We start from the raw sequence: 19,864 nt of genomic DNA, 5'->3' as shown, positions 1-19,864 counted from the left end.
ATGCTTAAAACAATCCTTCGGTCAGGGCCATCCCTGAAGAAGACGTCATCGAGGACATTGCTGACTTTCGAGATGGGAAGTGTGCTCGTCGTGGTTTTTCTTCCGATTCATTTCCTTTTGCCTTAAATTAAACAAAAAAACGCCGTCTTCAGAGTCGGAAGACGACCACGTTGGAACAGTGACGTCACGACACGCACGCACCAGGTCAAACGGCCAGTGGGCAGACCCAGCTCATGAAAAAAAAAAAATTTATTTCGGTTCTACCAAAGTAATAAATGGAATTTTTTTATTTGTACTTGTGCTCCTTCTTAAAACGTTTTTAGGCCAATTTTTTTCTTTTTGTGTCCCATACACTTGAATTTATCCGAAAATTTTAAGTCGAAAAACTATAGGTGATCCAACTAATAAAAAAAAAAAACACAAACGCAAACACAACAAGTAAGCTAAATAAATCCTGTTTTTTGTCAACTCAAACATTTCCCACCGGCTGTTGTGTGTTGTCAACCAATTGACTAATCAAGGACAAAAGTCCCCAAATACGGTGCAATACAAGAACACATGAACATGTCGTACTTCTATTGGCCATGAAGACTTCCATGGCGGTGTTCTGCAGCAGGTGACGCCGGGAGAAGACGGCACGGATTTCGCTGAACATCCACTTCCCATGCAGACCTTCCGTGTACGCCAAGACCTGCGCCGGAACACGTTGGACAGCGCTTAGCATTTCACGATTCATGATTTTGCGACCGTGAATGACACATACACGTAATAGATTATTTTAACGTGACATCGGATTTGTGCGTTGGCTGAATCTTGGTTCTGAATCATCCCTTAACTGGCCAAGTATTTAACGAGCACGGACCTCAATTTGATTTCCTCAAAAAGTGCGAACATTTTAATGGTGAGTTCCTGAAATTCAGAACACAAAAAAAAAATCAACTAAAAAAAGTGAAGTCTTATTTTCATACAGCGCACACATTCATTTGTGCAACCACAAAACAAAGAAAATTCAAGAAAACCTTTTTTCAGTGTATGTACTTTTCATGAGCGCTGGGTATCGTTTCAAATTTAGAAAAAAATCGAGTCATGTCAATTCCTGGGGAAAAAAGATATTATGAAAAGTGTCGATATATGGTTTTATTACTCGACATCGGGTTATGAAAAGGAAAATGGATCCATATCGATAAATCAATTTTTTTATTAAACCCATCATTTGTTGGGTTCCTGGATTAGAAAATGGAAAGTGTTCTTTTTAAATCACCATTCGATCGCCTGTTGACAGCCAAGACTGAACATGGACCACAACAATTTGGAATTGGACCAAAGTTTCTGGAAAATTGTAGAAATCCACTCAAATCCAACGGCTACAGTGCGACATGGGCAAATCCCACAAGATTTCACTTCAGCATTTTTCAAAGGATTACGATGACCAAGCGCTCGTCTCAACAATAAAATGAATGACTGCGTAGTCCTCACAAATCAAGCAGGAACACAACAACACATTTCAGACACAAAAAATTTGTTTTAATGTCTTCATATTAACTATGAATTGTTTAACTGTTTTACACATTAAATGTAAAACCCAAACCCCTAAGGAACACACAATCCTAATCGAAACCAACATTTAATGATCCTAATCCTAATATTAGATAATTAATTCTCACCTACTAACAACCTAACCCAAACCAATTTTACCCTAAACAAACCCTAATCTCCTCGCCAATTCTAATCCCAACCACGAACCCACAAAATGAATTCCATATTCATCCTTTAATCTCCCAAATGTATACATTCTTCAAATGTAATCCTAATAACCTTAATCCAACCGATTGGTATTGGGTTGAGAGGTGAATGTTACATTTTGTTAAGATTAGGATAAGGTAAGGGTTTAGGGTTACAATTTGAAAATGAGAGGATTAGCACTGGGATTTATTCGGATTGCTTTGGGTGTAGGATTAGGACATATGGTTCAGCGTAAGAGGTTTGCGGTTAGGATTAGAATTAGTTCGGGGCGGAGTGCTCGGATTTGTTTGGATTAGGAGTGGCAAGGGTGCAGGTAGGGTTAGTATTAGGTTTACGCATTAGGGTTTGGATATTTTAGGATTATGATTGCTTTTTTTCTAACCTCCCAACCCAAAACCTGGGAAAAAAAAAAAATCAACACCAACCTAACCCCTCCTCACACTTTAATCCCTTTCACCAAATCCAAACAATCCAAATCCCAACCACCAAACCCTCAAACTCATTTTAAACCCAACTCCCAAATTTAACCATCAACTTTTACGAACGTAATTCAAACTCAAGCCACGGTGGAAAATGTTCAAATGTTACTTAAAAGGGTGGTGCCCAACCTTTTTCTGCCATGGACCGCTTCAAACAAACTTTTGTGGACCACCAAACAGGGGCAGGGGATTTTGTACAAAGTAAAATACATTAATAAACTGCTAGCTAGCTACATAGATGGCTAGATAGATGTAAAATAAATCAATGAACTGTATATAGCGAGCAAGCTAGCTAGATAGATGGCTAAATAGATGTAAAATAAATTAATAAACTGTAGATAGCAAACTAGCTAGCTAGCTAGCTAGCTAGCTATCTTTAGTTGTACCCTACGATGGATTAATCATATGTCCCACTAACCATCGCCAGTCTTGTAAACCAAGACCATTACGAAGCGGACCCCATGTGGTGTGTGACATATAAGGGAAGAAAAAAAAAAATCAATAAACGTGTTAAAGGCGGCTGTGGCAGACGACAAAAGGACGGGCGCAGAGAGCCGCACGCGCACAAAAGTACGCCAATTGTTCTGACAGGTGAGAATGGCCCTCTTCCAGCGCCCCCGCTTTTTCCATCTCGCTTCCCTCCGAACAATTTTGTCCCGCGGCGACCTCATCAGCCCTCCGGGTCGTGGTGGCGTTGTCTCTCGGGAGGTAACGTGCGAGAATAAAGATGGAACGCCAACAGTGACGGTCAGGTGTGTGTTTCCAAACCTTTTATTGAACAGTAGAAAATAAGTAAATCACAGCACGCTACGAAACAAAAACAAAAACGACACAAACGAGTATTTACATTTTTGGAGGAATCCGTACTACGCTTGAGTATTTATTTTTTGACAACACCCCCCCCCCTCCATATTCACAATACAAATCGATCTGAGTCACACAAGGAAAGAACTTTTGCTATCTCAGATATATGCAATTGTGCCATCCGCCATCTTGTGGAAGACAATTCAATTGTTCTGCCTTTCACTATACAACAAAAGATACAAATTCATAATTGAGTAAAACTGGATCATTTCCCTTGATAGTATGTATACCGACTATAAGCACCTGTATAAAAGCCTCAGCAACTGTCTTTTGAAAAAAAAAAACAACGATTGACAAGCCGTAGCAGTTTTCTACGTTGAAAAAAATTTAGTTGCAGGTATACGGAAGCAAAGCACGAGAGTGAGCCGTTCGGCTCGGTCAGCTCTGACGCTAATGCTCGTTGAAAATCGAGAGCGCTGCAAGTGTGCAGCATGGCGCGCGTGCCCGCCGCCTTAATTTCTCCACGGAATAGCCGGCCGGCCGACCCCGCCGCTGCCGCTCGGCTCTCTGGAGCTCAATTAAAATTGGATTAGATGGAGATAGCGGATGTGCAGCGCGGCATCCCTCAACTGATGCTCTCCTCCAGGGTAAAGCCCCCCTCGGCAAAGCACCGCTACACTGCATCCCCCACCCTCTTTCCCAACTCAAACAGTTGTCATAGTGACAGCATGGCCCCAGAGGAGGAGCTGGAGGTTGATTGGTATGAGAGGACGGCAGGTGAGGGTCGCTTTTAAGACTCTCGCCCCCCCCCCCCATCCTTCTCTGCTGCATCCAGATGTTGTGGAAGTCAAATTCGCTGTGTCCAAAGGCATCATGTTGGGTTTTAACAGCTTGTCAGGTGAGATGTGGCGTTCGCATGACCTTATATGGGCGTTGACGTACACTCTTTTAGCGTCTGCCCTCGCGACAAGAGTTTTTGTCGTTGGGCGTGGGAGGAGCTTGGCGGGTAAATTTGATGACTCACCATCAAACATGAAAAGCAAATCTTGCGACAATCTTTTCCTCAAAACTTCTTTCAACCAGATTTCATTTGACCAACAATTCCTTATTCACACCAAAAGAGCATCTTTCATAGTTTTTACATGTTTTCTTTGGGGGCCACTTCCCTGTCCAAGTGAACATTTCTGTGGCGTGACAAAGCGCAGGCCAAAGGGCTAGCTGTCAACAAAAGGGAGGCTAAAGACCAAGAGAGGGAGGGGTGGAAAAAAAAAAGCTGATTTCAAACAGCCTCAATCAGAAGATTTGTCATAACAACAAAGCGTTCGGGGTCTAAAGCAAACGCACGAGGGCCCCCCCCCCCCTCGCCCGCATGTCGACTCGGAACGTTGACAAAGCCCAGCGTCAATGCGTGTGTGTTTTTTTTTTTTTTTGGGAGGCCCAGCTGTAAAAAATGCCATTTAATGAACCTGTCTGCTGAAGCTGTCCCCTGCCTGTCAGAGGTGTCAGCCGCTGACGAGCGCCGGGGACGGCCGCCTCCAGTCACAGACAGGCCTGCCAGCTGGAGGCTTCGGCCCCAATCTAATCACGCCACCAGGAAGGGACCGGCGCTCTGCTCTTGGTCTGTCACGCTCAGGGCTGCGGGAGGGAGGCGTGGGCAGGGGGTGGGCGCTCGATGATGGAACGGGGGGGGGGGGGTCTGCCGCCCGAGCCTTTTGTTTCCACACAGGTCTCGGCCGCGCACGCTCATTAGGAAGCCAAGGCGCATGCGCCGGCTGGGACTGCAATTTAACATCCTCCTCTTCTCCTTTATGACTCGACGGAGGCCAGAGTGGCCTGCATGTTGATCTAATTGCTTGTTTAAGAAAAACAATTTCAACGTGCACAGTGGAGGGACAGCTTTTGTTGCTTGTCCCTACATTGGAAATCCTGCAACAAAAATATATTTATATTTTATCCATATTTTACGGCCGCTCATCCTAACCAGCGTTATAATAGATTGGGATTTTTAATTATAGTTTTATTTTATTTTATTTTGACTTTTTATTTTTTTAATTCAGTAAGTTTTAATTGGTTTTCCGAGCAGGTTCGTTAGTTGTTTTTTTTCCTAAAATGCTGTAGTTTAGTTTTAGTATTTGTTTTAGTTTTTTATACACGGAGTCAGACGCAAAATGGGGGAAAATAACGTCACTGAGTGTTGTGCAATCAAGTAAAGTACACTTCTCAACAGTTTGACCAGATTTTTTTCACACGTTGCGTCATTTAGATCCTCTGCAGGCCACATAAAAGCCCGAAAAAAAGATTATTCCTTTATTTTTTTTTAAATCTGACCGTAGGTCCTCTGAGTAATGCTCTCTTTCATTTCTTACTACTGAACTACAATTTGTCCTTGAATCATTGCAACGTGCTTCGCCTCCAATGTGCATACAAAAAAACATCAATTATGTTCTTTCTATATTTGCGGTGGGGCTCGACGTTTCCTCCGGTGACATTAAAGTGCCGGCGGTCCATTTAACCTGGAAAAGGAGTGCGCCGCCCAGCCTGGCGTTTCTCCTCCGTGCGCGCTCATTAGGAAGCCAACGTGCATGCGCCGCATTTCTCTCGTAACGCAATTTGCCATCCTCCCGTTCGCCTTTGTGACTTGACAGAGGGCAACATCACAGCCACGCAAAGCGGAAGCGCGGCGACAGACGCGATGAGGAGGCGGCACACAGGTGACGCCGACGTTTAAACCCGTCGACGCCGCCGTAACAGACTTTCAAACATGGCCCGTCTACCGCACAGCGAAGGGATTCTAATCACATGTGACTGCCCGGCGGCTTCAACAACACATTGGCTGAGACGCCGTGATGGATGTTATTAATAAATCCAAAAGGAGGGGAGGGGGCGGGGGGGATCCGCGTGCAATTGTCTGAATATTTCCTCCTGGATGGGAGAATAATACAATTCGGCGTGACGGATATATTTCTATGAGGGAGTGGAGCATTGTGACATCACGGCTCTCTGTCACTCTGCAGCTTTGTCTAAATACGCTTCTGATATGAAGGCCCGGTTCCGAGGTGGAGGAATGAGGGCGGGAGTAACGGCACACTCAACAGCCCCTTTTCCATTGGACCGGTTCCGCCCAATGTGGTCACTTTTCCATGACACCTTTTTGGGTTCGCGCGGGGACAATGGACGTGTTCCTCAAAATCTCTTCCAACCCGGTTCGAGAACGCAAGCTGAAGGCTGAGGAGGGCCCTGACGTCGATGTCATCCGATTGGTTGACGTTCTTAAGCGCTGCAGCAAGGAACTTCACTGCACACGCCCATTTCTTGGTTTTATGCAAACGCCAAGTGATAAAAATAAAGTACACGCAGTACACATATTTGGGTTGACAACAATACTTAACCATATACGTGGGCGGATGAAATAAGTGAAGCTGGTGGTAAAAAAATGTCAAGCCATGCGCACATCGCCAGAGCCAATTCACTTGAATGAAGACGATGAGAGGGAGCGCCCCGTCATTTAATAAATACACTTTTTGTCTTTGACACACGGCACCGTGTCGGTCAAGGAACACGCAAGTTGCTGCAGAAATACAAAACGCAAAAATGGGGACATCGTTAAAGACCGGGGTCGCTTATTCACTCTACTCGAAGTGGACCCGGTGGCGTGCGCCACTTGCAATTTTTTTTTTTTTTTTACCAAGAAGATATTGTTGTAAAACACAATATATGTAAAAAAAAAAAAACAAAAAAAAAACAACTGTGGCTGATTAATGATTCAATTAAAATGAATTCCAAAAAAAGTTAAAGACACAATAAATAACTAAAATCAAATGTCCTGTACTTAAAAATTAAAAACAACAGAACAGCACTGAACAAATATACTGAACTGGATTTTAAAGAAACAAAGTTGAAGCCACTTTAACTTAATGCAGCGTTTAAGCATTCAATTCAGTGATTCTTTCATCTACCACTAGAGGGACCCCACGCATCAATAGTGGGACTTGCACAACACTACACCACTCATCAAAAAAAATTCCACAATTAAAAAAATGCAGTATAACGAGAATAAAGTTGGATTGTGCAAGGAAGGGAAGCCAACAAAAAAAATAAAGAAAATAGGTTAGCGACTTTCTGTGGTGATTCCTGATGGGAAAAGGCAAAAGTCGCAAGAAAACAAAAACGACTTGTCAAAATAAACATTGGTAATATTGCGACAAAAATACAAACTCACTCTGGAAAAAATACGAGTTGAAAAAAAATTAATTTTTAGCAAACAAACAAAACTGGATTAAAATAAAAATGAAAACATTGATGCTGTTAAAACAAAATGGTGAGAAAAAAAAAGTAAAGAAGAGCGCCAACATTTGCGCAATCTAACTTGGGAATACTTTTCCTCAGGTGACATTCAAGTAACGCTGGCGCGTTTAACTTTAAATAAAGCGGAGTCGACAGGAATCTCCACACTTTTGCATGAATCCATTTTTCCACGCCGCAAAGAATTAGCGCATCAAAGCCCGTTCCCATCTGATCCTTCCCTCGCTGACAACTGTTCTGAAGTCTATTCCAAAATATGATTCCCCGCATTCATATAGGCGCCGGATATAAATACACTGCCGTCCGCTCCACTCGGAAAGCAGGTATTGGTTGGCGGTGGCGGGTGGAGGGGGGGTGTAAGGTGCAAGACGGAGATTTGCATAATCACTGTCAGTCTCCATTTGGGAGAGTGCCGGAGTGTGGCGGGATGACACGGTGTGGCTGCTCTGGCAGAGACCAGCGGGATAAAGCAGATGAATATGCAATAAATACACGTCCCGCACGTCCAGCCAAGTTTGTCAATAGCGTTTATGTCAGCGACGCCATTTCATGCGCATTAGCGAGGCCCCGCAAGCGCTGTCTGCAAGGTGGGAGGAGACACTTTTAATTTGGGGGATTTATGTATTTATTTTTTTGCCACTATTTCCTGTTTCTTCTAAAGTCAGATTTCTAAGTCCCTCGTTGAATCGCTTGATATTCCGTCAAAGGAAAGCTTTTTAGGGGGGGATGTAAAAACTTATCTGGAAAGTTGGGAAAAAAATTAATAAAAACGTAAAAATCAGCCCATGAACATTTTCACCAAGTGACCTAAAATTAGATTTATAAAAAAAAAAGTGCTTGTGCTATGAAAAGTTGGTCCCCAATCTCGGTATTTTTTTTTTCGCACTTTCAACTAAAGTGGGCGGAGCAAGGTGTCAAAAGTTTGATGATCATTTTAAAAAAGGGAAAAAAAATACATGATCATCACCAAATTGGGATGACATGCCTCTCTCTCTCTCTTTTTCTCTCACATATTTTATCAGCACCCAGTCGAGCTCAGAGTCGCACCCAAAAGCCGCAATTCATGCGAGTTTGAATGAGTGAATCCAGAATCAACTCGAATGGGTCACGAATTGTACTTTTGCTGAAAAACACGTCAAAGGCCAACAAATGAAAGATCAAATTTGATCATAATGGCAAATGGAAACACAAAATAATGTCCGAGCCGCTTTACCACGCCTCATATTCACTAAAGTGTACACACACACGTTAATTCAACCGCGTCAATAAAATAGCTTAGTTGAACATGCGTCGCCCTTCACTGACCAATCGCAGAGCCGTTTTTTTGTTTTTTTTTTTTAAGTTTTAAATCCATACGTATTCTGTTCTGCTAGCTAGCGCTAAGCTAACCAGGAGATTTCGGCAAAGTGGGAGATTAAGTGCAAAGACCCATTAGAAGATTAAGTGTGCTTGTCCTCAACTCTGATTTATTTATTTTATTTTTTGTATTCATTTTCTTTCATTTTTGGCACAGAGCAGCTCATACATGATTTCTTTGTTATTTTACGACAGCACGTGTTAGATTTTATAATAATTAAATTTTTTTTCCAAATTCTGATTAAGAAGGACTTGAACGTGCATGTTTGCACCAATTGACTCCCTTCCTTGCAAATGTAAATCTATTTAAGCGTGCCGTAGTTTGTGAGCAGACTAAAGAAGGAAGCCATCGTCACGCAAGTCATGGCCAAGAAGACATTTTAGCGAGTCCATCAAGCAGATAAACGGCTTGCGACTTTTTCCAATAAGGAGCTTGAGGCCCATCTTTTCTTAATGGGACTTTTTCCAGAGGCTTGTCAGCCGTAAGATGACTGAAATCTTTCCTGGCCGGGATGCCACCAGGCTGCCACGGCGAGTGCCAAGCTGATCGCTTTTGATCCGGCTTATCTTTTTTTTTTTTAATGGTGGTGTGGGAGGGAAAGGAAAAGGGTTGGAGAAAGAACAAGACAGGGATGGAGGAAGGCGAGCAAGCCGTCGAACGGGCGGCACTGATGAGCCATGAGCGGCGCTCGATTCATCTGGTCTGCCTCCCCTTTTTTTTGCCTCACCCATTCTCCGCTTATCCTCACCTTACTCGCCTGCAATCGCTTGATAATATGTTCCAGATTTCATATAATTCTCCCTGTCACCTGCGGTACGTCATGCGAAACAAAAAGCCCCCAATTGGGGTGGACGCCCTTTGAGGATTATGCCGGCTGACACCTCCATCAGGAGGATCATTTTTGCAGGCATCCGACGGAATTAGCGCCATTTATCTGTCTGACGAAAAAGGAAAAAAAAGGTGGAACAGGTTTCTTATCGGCTCTTCTGCATATGAGGGGGGGCTTGTAAATGCAAACGAGCGCCTTTTGTAAGCCGGAGTCACGCCTCGGGCCGAGGGGACGGTAATCCGGCACGGGAGCGCGCCCAATAATTTGTGCGTTATCCTCATGTAATGATAGCGTTAAAGTCTTTCTACTCGCGCTAATCCCGCCGCCGAGCGAGAAAACGTCCCGGCTGAGGTTTTTTTAGCGGGCCGCTCGTTAGCGTGCTGCTGACGGGCCTTCATCAAAAGGAGACGGGAAGAAAAAAATAAAACAACACATCGGAGGAGTGAGCGACTGATGTCATTCTTGTGACTTCCTGCGTAGGTCCCGCCGTGCATCGCTTCGGTGGTTGCTGATCCACCTTCGCGGGCCGCGAGAGAGACAAGCTCCAGGCGATGGCGGCCATCTCAGAGCGCGAGCACACAAATGCGACTATGCGGCGGTGTTCACATGCAACACTTGCCTTTCTGTCAGCAAAAAATGAAAAATGTGGGGGTGAAGTTCACAGAATCCAACTTAATCGGCTAAATGTGATGTTTGGACAAAATACAGACTAAATCTTTCACAGAAGACATATTATTCTCTGGTGTCTTAATAACAAATCGCTGACTTTTTTTTTTCGGTTGGTTGAGTTGATTGGTAAAAATTTTGTCAATTATTTGCAGGGACTCGGGATTGAGCCCTGCTGGACACCCATAATGAGAGTAACTTTTCAGTCTATAATAAATTGGAATCCCGACACACATTAATAGAACTGCAGACTGATCTTGCATCGTTCGGCTTTAGATGTCTTACAGATGATGCACTTTTTTTTTTTAAGCCTTTAATGTTTTGGGGAACCTCAACATGGCGCATGTAACGTGATGAAAATGTAGGAATCATATATTTTAATTTTATGTATTTTAGCGGCCCAACTTCCAAAACTCACTCAGTAGAGCCCCCTACAAAATTAGAAGGGGAAAGAAAAAGCCCTGGAATTCCAGCGATCCAAGAACGCTGTACTTGAATGTGTTTTTCAAAATCCCTGATAAGCGTTCCACTACATAAACAAGGACAGCGGTTAAGAGGTTTTTGTTTTTTTTCCAAAGGAAGCAAGCAAAATATACTCAAAAGAGTGATGGCTTTGGCAAAGACTTTTTAGACCTTTCTGGTCGTGCGGCGGGGATCCCGGCCATTGCTCGCGCTTGCCAAAGTCGACAACTGCCTTCCCTTCTCTTCCCTTCCCTTCCCCCCTCGACAAGCTGCTTTGGCGTGCTGAGAATTGACTAATTACGTCGGATTAGAGCATATTCACGCAAGATGTTCTCTCGAGGGTCAGTGACACGCCGCCCGGTTCGTCTCTCCTGGCCCCGCCCAGCATGTCGTACACAAACGAGCCACTAGGATAGGACAAGGCGACTCACTGGTCTTTTCATTAGGAACGACTAATGAAATACATGAGCTGGTTGGAAAAAAAACATACGCCCATGTAAACAAAGCAACTTCAAGCCTTTTTAAGACCGCGACAAAATAATAACAAATCCCAAAGGAGCGCATGGAGCACCATTCAGTCGACTTGATTTTAATCGTTACTGTTGCTCAGTTCAAATAGATATTTGACTTCTCTAGCCGTCGATGGCAATGAATGAGTTGATATGAAAGATAACAATCGACTAATACAGAAATGAAATAATTAAATACACAGCTCGATATGGAGGTAAACATTTTTTGCTACAATTCAATGGCCATTTCGCGACTCCTTGGTACTGTTGGCCATTTTGGGGCAGAACATTACAATACAATACAGACATGCAAGCGCTGGCCACAATTGCAATACACGACTTGATTTATGCCAAGCTTGCCCTCTGCGGTCGAATGAATCTGCTTTAAATGAGAGCATACCTTCAAAAAGAAGGCAAACCTGCGATCATTTACATTTGGAACAAAAAAACAAAGTCCAAATGAGAGGCAGGGAAACGAGCCTTGGAATATGTCTGTGTGTGTGTGTGTGTGTGTGTGAATTCAATTGTGCTAAATCAATTTGCCACAATGGGGGAGGCGTCTTGACTATTTGTATGTGTAATAATGGTCTTAAAGCCGGCCTCTTAGAAGCAGAATACCAAAGAGGCTTACAGCCGCCGTTTCATGAAACATTTAGGCAAAAAAAAGTTCCAAGGGGCTGTGCGTGATGAAAGAAGGTAAAGCTGGTGGGATCGGCGAGCCTTATTGTACAGAAGTCACATCAAATTAATACTGAGGGCCACTCGCAGCCTTTCTTCTCCTCAGCTTTTCACAACGGATTAAGCTATGAAAACTCAAGAAATTACAAAAGCACCTATTAGGCTCTGTGCTCCCGCCTTTCTTCTGCTTGCCTTTGAAAGGCACTCGATGTGCGTCACCGAACTTCTTTTCACAACTTGTTTATGCACTTAAAAGCATCAAAAGGGTGTCATGTGAAAAATGTATACTGCCACTTTGACACGACACGCTAATAGCTAACTTCCTACCATCCTAAACTGGCGCAATGGCAATATTGGATGAGTTTTAATCATTCATGACCAAAGTTGATTGGCAGACTGGCTGATTTCAACAAGGACCGCTTCCCATTTTGAGTCACGTGAACAAATTACAATGAGTTGTGTTTTGGGCTGTGTTTATACATACAATGTAAATTTAGCTGTCTTTCTTTTAGTTTGGGGCTTTTGCCATTAAAGCCTGCCAAAAACATACATAAAATGAAGCTGCAAAATCTTTAAAAAAAATGAAGCCGAATGTGCTGAAGTCATGCGCTGCGATACCTTCAGCTGTCAATCAAATACGACATGCGCTCAAGCGGCTGAATAAAATGCGGCGCTGTGTGAAATAAACAGCTTTCGGACGTTGTCGAGCTTTCCGTTAAATGGCAACACAAAACCAAGCATGGCGCTGACGTATTGGACGAGCGATTTACCGATTCGCTCCTTCGCTAACGAGGGAGCAAGCTAGCGGCTATCGAACGTCATGAAGAGTTCACTTCCCTTGAAGTGTTTCTTTCCTTTACGTGGACTTACTCACCAACGCATCAAGCGAGTCGCTTACGTACTGGAAGAGCTCGTCACCGGTTCGCTCCTCAACTAGCAAGCTAACAGGCTAGCGAACTTGTGCTATTGGATGAGCCTGGCAACAATTGGGTCTTTAGCTAGCACGCTATCCCAACATCACGTTTTACACGACTGATGCCAAAAAATCCAAATGTGTTCTTGGGCTTGTTTTTAGCGTTACCCCAAAAATCCAGACAATTGGTAAAACTGTGAAAAAGTGTTTAACGCGACATCTCAATTCAGTCCTAATTTTTTTTTGCATCTTTGCACATTTTCAGCACATATTTTATGTATTCAGAAGAGTCTCCAGAACACCCTTGTGAGGATAAGCGGCTCAGATAGCAAATGGATAGAAACAAATCTCTGAAATGCCAGCCGAGGTAAACATGAATGTACTTTTTGGCTACTATATCCGTCATTGGCAGTGAATGAGTGGGTTGCAAACTTGCCAGGTTGAAGCTCATTACAAAAAAACAAATACTTTGAAAAATGAGAACAAATGGCACTCTATCTTCAAAATGTGTCATAGTTTTAGCCAATCAAGTCCCAAGCCCTAAAAACGAAGGACTTCAATCCAACGAATCCACGTAATAATCTCGTTATTGTGCGACCTTCCTATCATTTTTGATGGCCTAATAGTGAGCGGTTATAGCGCCACCTGTTGCTTACGAACGCCGCTTTACAGATAGCCAACATGGTGAGATGAGTAGCGAGGGGGAAAATAAATGTTGGACTGAAAATCTCTGAGCAGCCTTCAGGCATGCCGAGCGAGCGTTGCCCGGGCTTCGTGGGGATGGGGGCGGGGTTATCCGCGCACCCCGACTCGCCTTCAAAGACGCGCAGGCGGTGCATGAATTGTAATTATGGCTCCTAACAGGATTCGAGAGCGGGCACTTGAGAAGCGGGTCGTGTGGAGTTAAACGGTTGTCAAACACTCCAAAGCCGGGCTGCCATGTGAACGCACCAACAAAGGCCGGACTCCATCCAGCATCGGGCCCTTCTCGGGCCACTTTACCTCTCGTCGGGAGATCAGAGATAAGCCTTAAAAGCCCAAATGGCATCTTTGCATCTTTCGTCCAGGTTGCACTTTTTCTGGCTAATGCACATAAGACGCCCAAAACGCGCACGACTTTGACATATTTTATCGGGAATTGTCAAGCAAGGGATGGTAGAGTTTAAGGCAAATGAGAGCGGATTTTGTATAAAAGGGGGGGGGGGGGGGTGGAGATCCGATAATTGGTACCACCTGAGAAACTAATGGGGAAAAAAAAACACAGTGTCAGATTATCTCCCAACTTGGCCATTTTGGAGCAACGGAAAAGATCATCTGCGCTTGCACCAAATGCTTCAATGTGGGACCTTTCAGCTTCCCAAAGGGAGGAGAAAAAAAAAAAGCGTGACGTCCCCCACGCCTGACCCTCGTTCAACTCTTAATTGGATTGTGAGCGGCGCTGAAGAAACATTTGGGCATTGTTCACTGGGCTGTGCTTTTTCTTCAGCAGCATTCCTTCCAGTAGTTTGCTTCCCCAACAATAACATTCAAACAGACGCTGACGGGAAACTTTTCAGTTTTCATAAGCCGAAGCTTTCTCCCCTTTTACTTTTTTTTTCTCAGCGAGCTTGCTGCTGACAGGCTGAAACAAAGCCAAGTGAAAGCCATTGTGTTGCCTTTCACCGGCGTAATGGTCTCGCGGTGGATGCAAGCGGGGTGCTAGGGAGCCGCGGCACCCACGGCACCCACGGCACATAAACTATTATCGGCATGGCTGATATTTGGCAAAAAAAATAAATAAAAATCAGACGGGTGGTCAGTGTAAAACTGGGTAAACTTCAAAGAGGGAAGTTTTGATTTTTTTTTTTTTTACTGTCAGTTAACTTTAAATGAGGCTGCCGATCTCAGCAAGTCCCAGCACTTTTTTTTTCTTGTCAGAATTTACAGCAAAGATAGGTGGAAGATTAACATTTCAGTTACATTGAAATTTTTGGAAAACTTTTGGTCGTGTAGAAAACCTCGGGGAGATATTTAGTGACTAAGACATGCTGGTGAACCTGGGAAATTTTCCAAGAGGGACAGAAAAATTAAATAAAAATAAAAAAATACCACCTTTAAAAAAATTGATTCAACTTTTAACCTTAATTTGTATTGTTTTTTTTGGGTTGTTTTTTTAATATTTTTTGATGATGAAACAAATTGGACATAAAAAAAAAACACAACCGGAGAATTTTCAACATGCTGCAAATCTAAAAAAAAAATAAAAGCAAAATATGCTTCAAGATTTTTAGTGAAGTGTTTTTAGCGCGTGTGAACATGCTTTTTTCCCACCGTACTACGATAAAGTGTAATTGCACCTCCGCTCCACTAGTTGGCAGTGGCGCTCTCCTTGCCCATTGTGCGAAGTGAGTTTTAACTCTACAGAGCAGGTTTGTTTTGCAATGAAAATGCTTTGTGGATTGTGGTGGTGGGGAGGGGGTGCGAATTGTTTTCTTCTTGCTAAGGGGGGGGGGCGTAACAAAATAATTGAGAACCACTGGCCTAAAGCATGAATAGCCACTTTGCAGGCACATTATCATTTCGATGTCTTCATGTGAAACTATTTCTTTTCTTTTCTCTTTTTTTTTTTTTTTTTTTAAACTATCGCATTTGAGTAAAACATCTAAAAGAGAGTTAGCGGTGCCTTTAACAATAACATCAATCAAGCTCATTACCCCCTCGTGCGCTGCTTAAAAACAAGAAAACTATCATGAAAATAATTACAATAATATCTCATTAAGGGAGCGAATGAGCGACAAGGGGGAGAATTAATAGTAGACAGGTGTTCAACACAGCGCAATTATGGAAGCTGAAATTAGTTCACTGCCTGGAGGCAAACACAGGAGAGATGGGGTGTGTGTGTGTGTGTGTGTGTGCGCGCGTTGATGATGCTGGTTTCTAAGAGGACTGATGGAGCGAGCCTCACTGGCAATAGCAGCAGTGCAGACACGCAGAAAAACATCCCAAAAAAAGAAAAGTCTTGAATGTGTAAATTAGGGCGAGACGTTGGCGTGGAAAGCGGCTTTCCCCCTCGGCAAACGCAGGCAGGCCGAGATGAGACGAGCGCGGTGAAACGTGATCAAGGCGAGCGCGGCAGGCGTCAGCGCCGACGCTCAGCTCGGCGGCAAGTGGCAGTGTCTCCTTTCGCACTCAATCATTCATTACTCAGCCAAGTGCTGCCTCTCCAGTTGGACTTTTTTTTAAAAAAATTTTATTATTATGACCTATCATATTACTGTCGTGGTAAACGCCTAATCCACGCCCTTTGTTAGACGGTGTCAACAGCTGGCTTGCTCGTGCCCACCCCCAACACCAAGAAACGGACTCACATGCAATAGTTCTGTATCTCGATATTTTTCGCTGACCTGCCCAAACAATTTTTTTTTAAATCCACCAAATTGTGTTTTGTTTGTACTTTTTCCGTAGATGCCACAAGATGCGGCAGAAAGTGCGCCAGTAATCCCAGCAACAGAAAAGACAATTTGCCAGTCCCTTCATAATCACGATACCCAAGTCAGAATTTGCACCTTTTATATATATATATATTTTTTTTAAATATATATCTCCTTCTGCTGTGCGCAAGCAGCAAATTGCAAAGCACGACAGATGCATGCGTTGAGATTTTACTTGCCTCAATGACATTCAGCGAATCTTGATTGGTGACGTGCATGAGTGTGTGTCGTACGGTGTGGGCGTGCGTGTGTGTGTGTGTGTCAAGTTGCTGAGTCCTGCTGGGCTTTCATCTGCCGTGCTCATTAAGGCGGCGATCACACTGGGCTGCATTCGAGCGCCAAAGACAACGCCGCAACGTGGACGATATGACGCCGATTCATCGTTTTTCTTCGATTCATTTTTTTTTTACGATTGTGAGAAGCCAAAATGGAAATCCCGATTACATTTTGTTGAATTGCCCAACCCGTCCGTCTAATATCCATCGTTGTTTGTGCACAGATCCCAAAATAGAAGACCTGACCAGGGCCGAAATGTAAATGCGTCAAGTAAACTATGTCACGCTGGAGGCGCATCTAACGCGGTCTGAGTGTCGTTAATTAGCGTATAAAATAAGCAATTGGCATCCTGCCCCATATGTCGGCGCCAGCGTGGCGGATGGAAATGAGGTGGGCTCCATTTGACGCCGGTGACGGCGAGCGGGCTAATATTAAGCACAGCTCAGCGGCAGCCGGAACTAATCAAAGTAGACAAAATGTCTCTCGCTGCCATCTTTGTCTCGCATCCTCTCGAGGGGCAAACCTCCCCTTCTTTGGTTTCCTCTCCTTTTCACCTCGCCTCCTGAAGGGAGGCTGACACCGCCGTAGAAATGGCGGTGCAGAAGTGACGGGGGGGGTTAGGTCAGGCCCGAGCTCGCAAACTGGGTCACCATAAAGAACCGGAAGGGAAAGTGTAGGAAAAGTAATTTGGAAGAATTTGTTTTTCTTTGGATAGAGAGATGTAAAATGTTGAAGAGCATTTACAAATTCTTTTGTTATTTTGCCACCCCCACCCCAAAAATAAACAAACAAATAAATAAATAATTAATTACATAAATAAATAAATAAATAAATATCCCATCATTGTAATCATTATATGGTTGGGAAAAAAAGAAAAAAAGAGAAAAAAAAGATTAATTTTGGTGTTTCGGATTGAAAAAAAAAAAACTAAACAAATTGAAGATACAATTTTATTGGGCAGCTAGACATAAGAATATTGGAAAATAAAAATAAAAAACTCTATTTGTAGATGCGTTCTCTTCACTGGAACTTAAAAAGGTTTTATGTATGTATATGAATTAGAAAAAAAATTGTTTTTTAAAAATAAATAAAATCCTGATGCTTTATCTAAAACAATCTTCCAGCCAAGATCGGCGTATTGGTATAATCAGTCCAATGTCACCTCAAACTTTGAATGACGCGACTTACAAAAGTCAACACAAGCACATATTGTCCAACATTAACAATCACATACTTGTGAAACTCTTCTAAATGGATGGATGGATGTCTGCATTATACTGCCCTCTGGTGGTCGAGGCGCACACAAGAAAAGAAGCAGGAGAAAATAGTAAGGAAAGAAATGTTGTCCTGGGGCTGGAACGGATGAACGGAATTTCCATTTCTTTGAATGGGAAAGATGATTTGCGATACAAGCGCTTAGTGTGACAAAATAGTCATGGAACTAATTATCGTAAGTCAAGGTACGACGGTAATTTTTTCATTTTCTTCCTGAAAACCAAAAATAACTGTCTGTGTTTGAGATCTCGGGGAAAATAAATGAGGATTGATGCTTTATTGCTAAGTGAGTCATAAAACTACATTTCCTGTTGTAAAGATAAGTGAATCCGATAAAAAGTGTGATTTATGTACAAGAAAAAAAGGTTAAAACAACACTTTTTTATAATTTGAAAAAAAAAGTTTTCTGTGGTTTCAGTGCTACACGGCGAGGCGTCGCGGGCGAAGCCCTCACTCTTCGGATGATAACCCATCAGACATAAATCACGGCGCGAAACGAGGCGGCCTCGTCCGATTCATTAATGGAAATGATGTGTCAATATGCTGCCGTCCATTCACGCGCGTCAGCTGGCCCCGCCGCACAATGGGCGGGGGGCCGACTTATGAACTCCCGGCAGCACTCCGCAGAGTCCATAAAACAACTGGCGGCGCCGCTGGGGAGCGCCCCCGAGACGCCGCCCTCTTGCACGGACCAGCAGATGACACAGATGGGGCGAGAGCAAACAAAGACGAGGGGCCCTTTGTGCGCGCCGGGAAAGCCTTTCAAGAGCTATTCATGCAACAAATTGGGCAAATGTGGCCGGGCCACGGCCACTCCTGCTTTGCGCTTTTATTAGCATGAGGCCGACGTCACACGGCGGGCGGAAAGTCTGATTTACTGCGGCTCCCGAGAAACTACGCTTAGAAATACAACATAAACAGACCGAGAAAGCACTAAAAAGGGAGGCCAGTGAGCTCCAAGAATTTATTGTGAGGTAGCATTTTATAGGCCCAGGAAACATGTTCGGCAACTCCGGTCCAAATAGCTGCCGCACGGCTCATTGAAGAAACTCGTGATTCATAATTGAAAAGTGAGCAATGAAGTGAAATGAGATCATTTCCCACAGCACACTTGATTATGTCTGGCGGTACAGTAATGCACCGCGGCACACCGGTTCCGAATCACTGCTCTAGTGTTAGCATTAGCATCAGTGCTAACCAGTGGCGGGCCGTGCATTTCAAACGTCAAGTCGTACTTTGTCCCCCACATAACACCACGGCTGGACAAATAATAAACAGAAAGACACTTGCACACGACTGAGCGAGTGTTGGACGAGCTAGCTTCTCTTGAAAAGTGTCTTGAAAATGGCCTCGCAAGTGCATCTGCAATTAAATGCACACTTTTCCCTCCGTCAGTGGTTAAAAAAAGCAAGAATATATTTTCGATTTTCAAACGGTCACCAGTTACAATTTTCAGGTGTGTTGATTCCGCATTGCGCTGCCCCCTAACGAGTGAATATCCAATCACAAAACGCGTTCATTACCGTCAGCGTAAGGCCAGCGAGAAGGCCCTACTGTCATCAACTCGTGATCTGATTGGCTATTGCAACTGCCTATCAACTGTATGAGCCCCAACACTCACACAGAAGAGTCGCCCGCACGATTGTATCTGAAGGCCTCGGAAAAATTATGCGCGCTACCAGAATTATGAAATCTGCCTGGCAACACGAGTGAGCTGAATTCTGATTGGATAAAAACTCTCACCTAAAAACTCAACACGAGGATATAATAATAACGTCAATGTGAAGAATATGATCAGGATTTCTTGATTTTGTGAGGCCAGCAGCAACTTTGTGTGACTGTTTGGTGACCAAAGGTTGAAAAACTGCAGCCGGACCACAAAAGAAGGTGACCCTGAGGTTGCCATGGTAATTCCAAATGTCCGACTCTTCCTCCTACGCGCCGCTGCCCTCATCAAGATCATTTTTGGAGGATGTTATTTAAAACGAAAAAGGAGCGTTGGGCCTGAACAACATCAAGCTTGAGTGAGTGCCGTTTGTTTCCGTGCAGGTCATTAAATAAGCACCCGCGCTTCCTCTCATTAGGCCCCGGTGCATTTCTC

General features: G+C 43.7%; 1 protein-coding gene across 1 annotated transcript in view; it reads right to left on the bottom strand.

Moving 5' to 3' along the window:
* The window catches only part of nbeab (neurobeachin b), a 157,394-nt gene that overhangs the window by 37,070 nt on the left and 100,460 nt on the right, over positions 1–19,864 (bottom strand). The window contains exon 40 of the mRNA XM_088301559.1: positions 574–691. Coding sequence (XP_088157685.1) covers positions 574–691 — 118 coding nt within the window. The remainder of the gene's footprint in view (positions 1–573; positions 692–19,864) is intronic.

The sequence above is a fragment of the Idiotropiscis lumnitzeri genome, chromosome 7, assembly GCF_059441095.1.
Source record: "Idiotropiscis lumnitzeri isolate Australia: NSW breed Sydney's pygmy pipehorse chromosome 7, RoL_Ilum_1.0, whole genome shotgun sequence".
NCBI lineage: Eukaryota > Metazoa > Chordata > Actinopteri > Syngnathiformes > Syngnathidae > Idiotropiscis > Idiotropiscis lumnitzeri.
The sequence above is the reverse complement of the archived record's forward strand: the minus strand, read 5'-3'. Positions and strand labels throughout refer to the sequence as shown.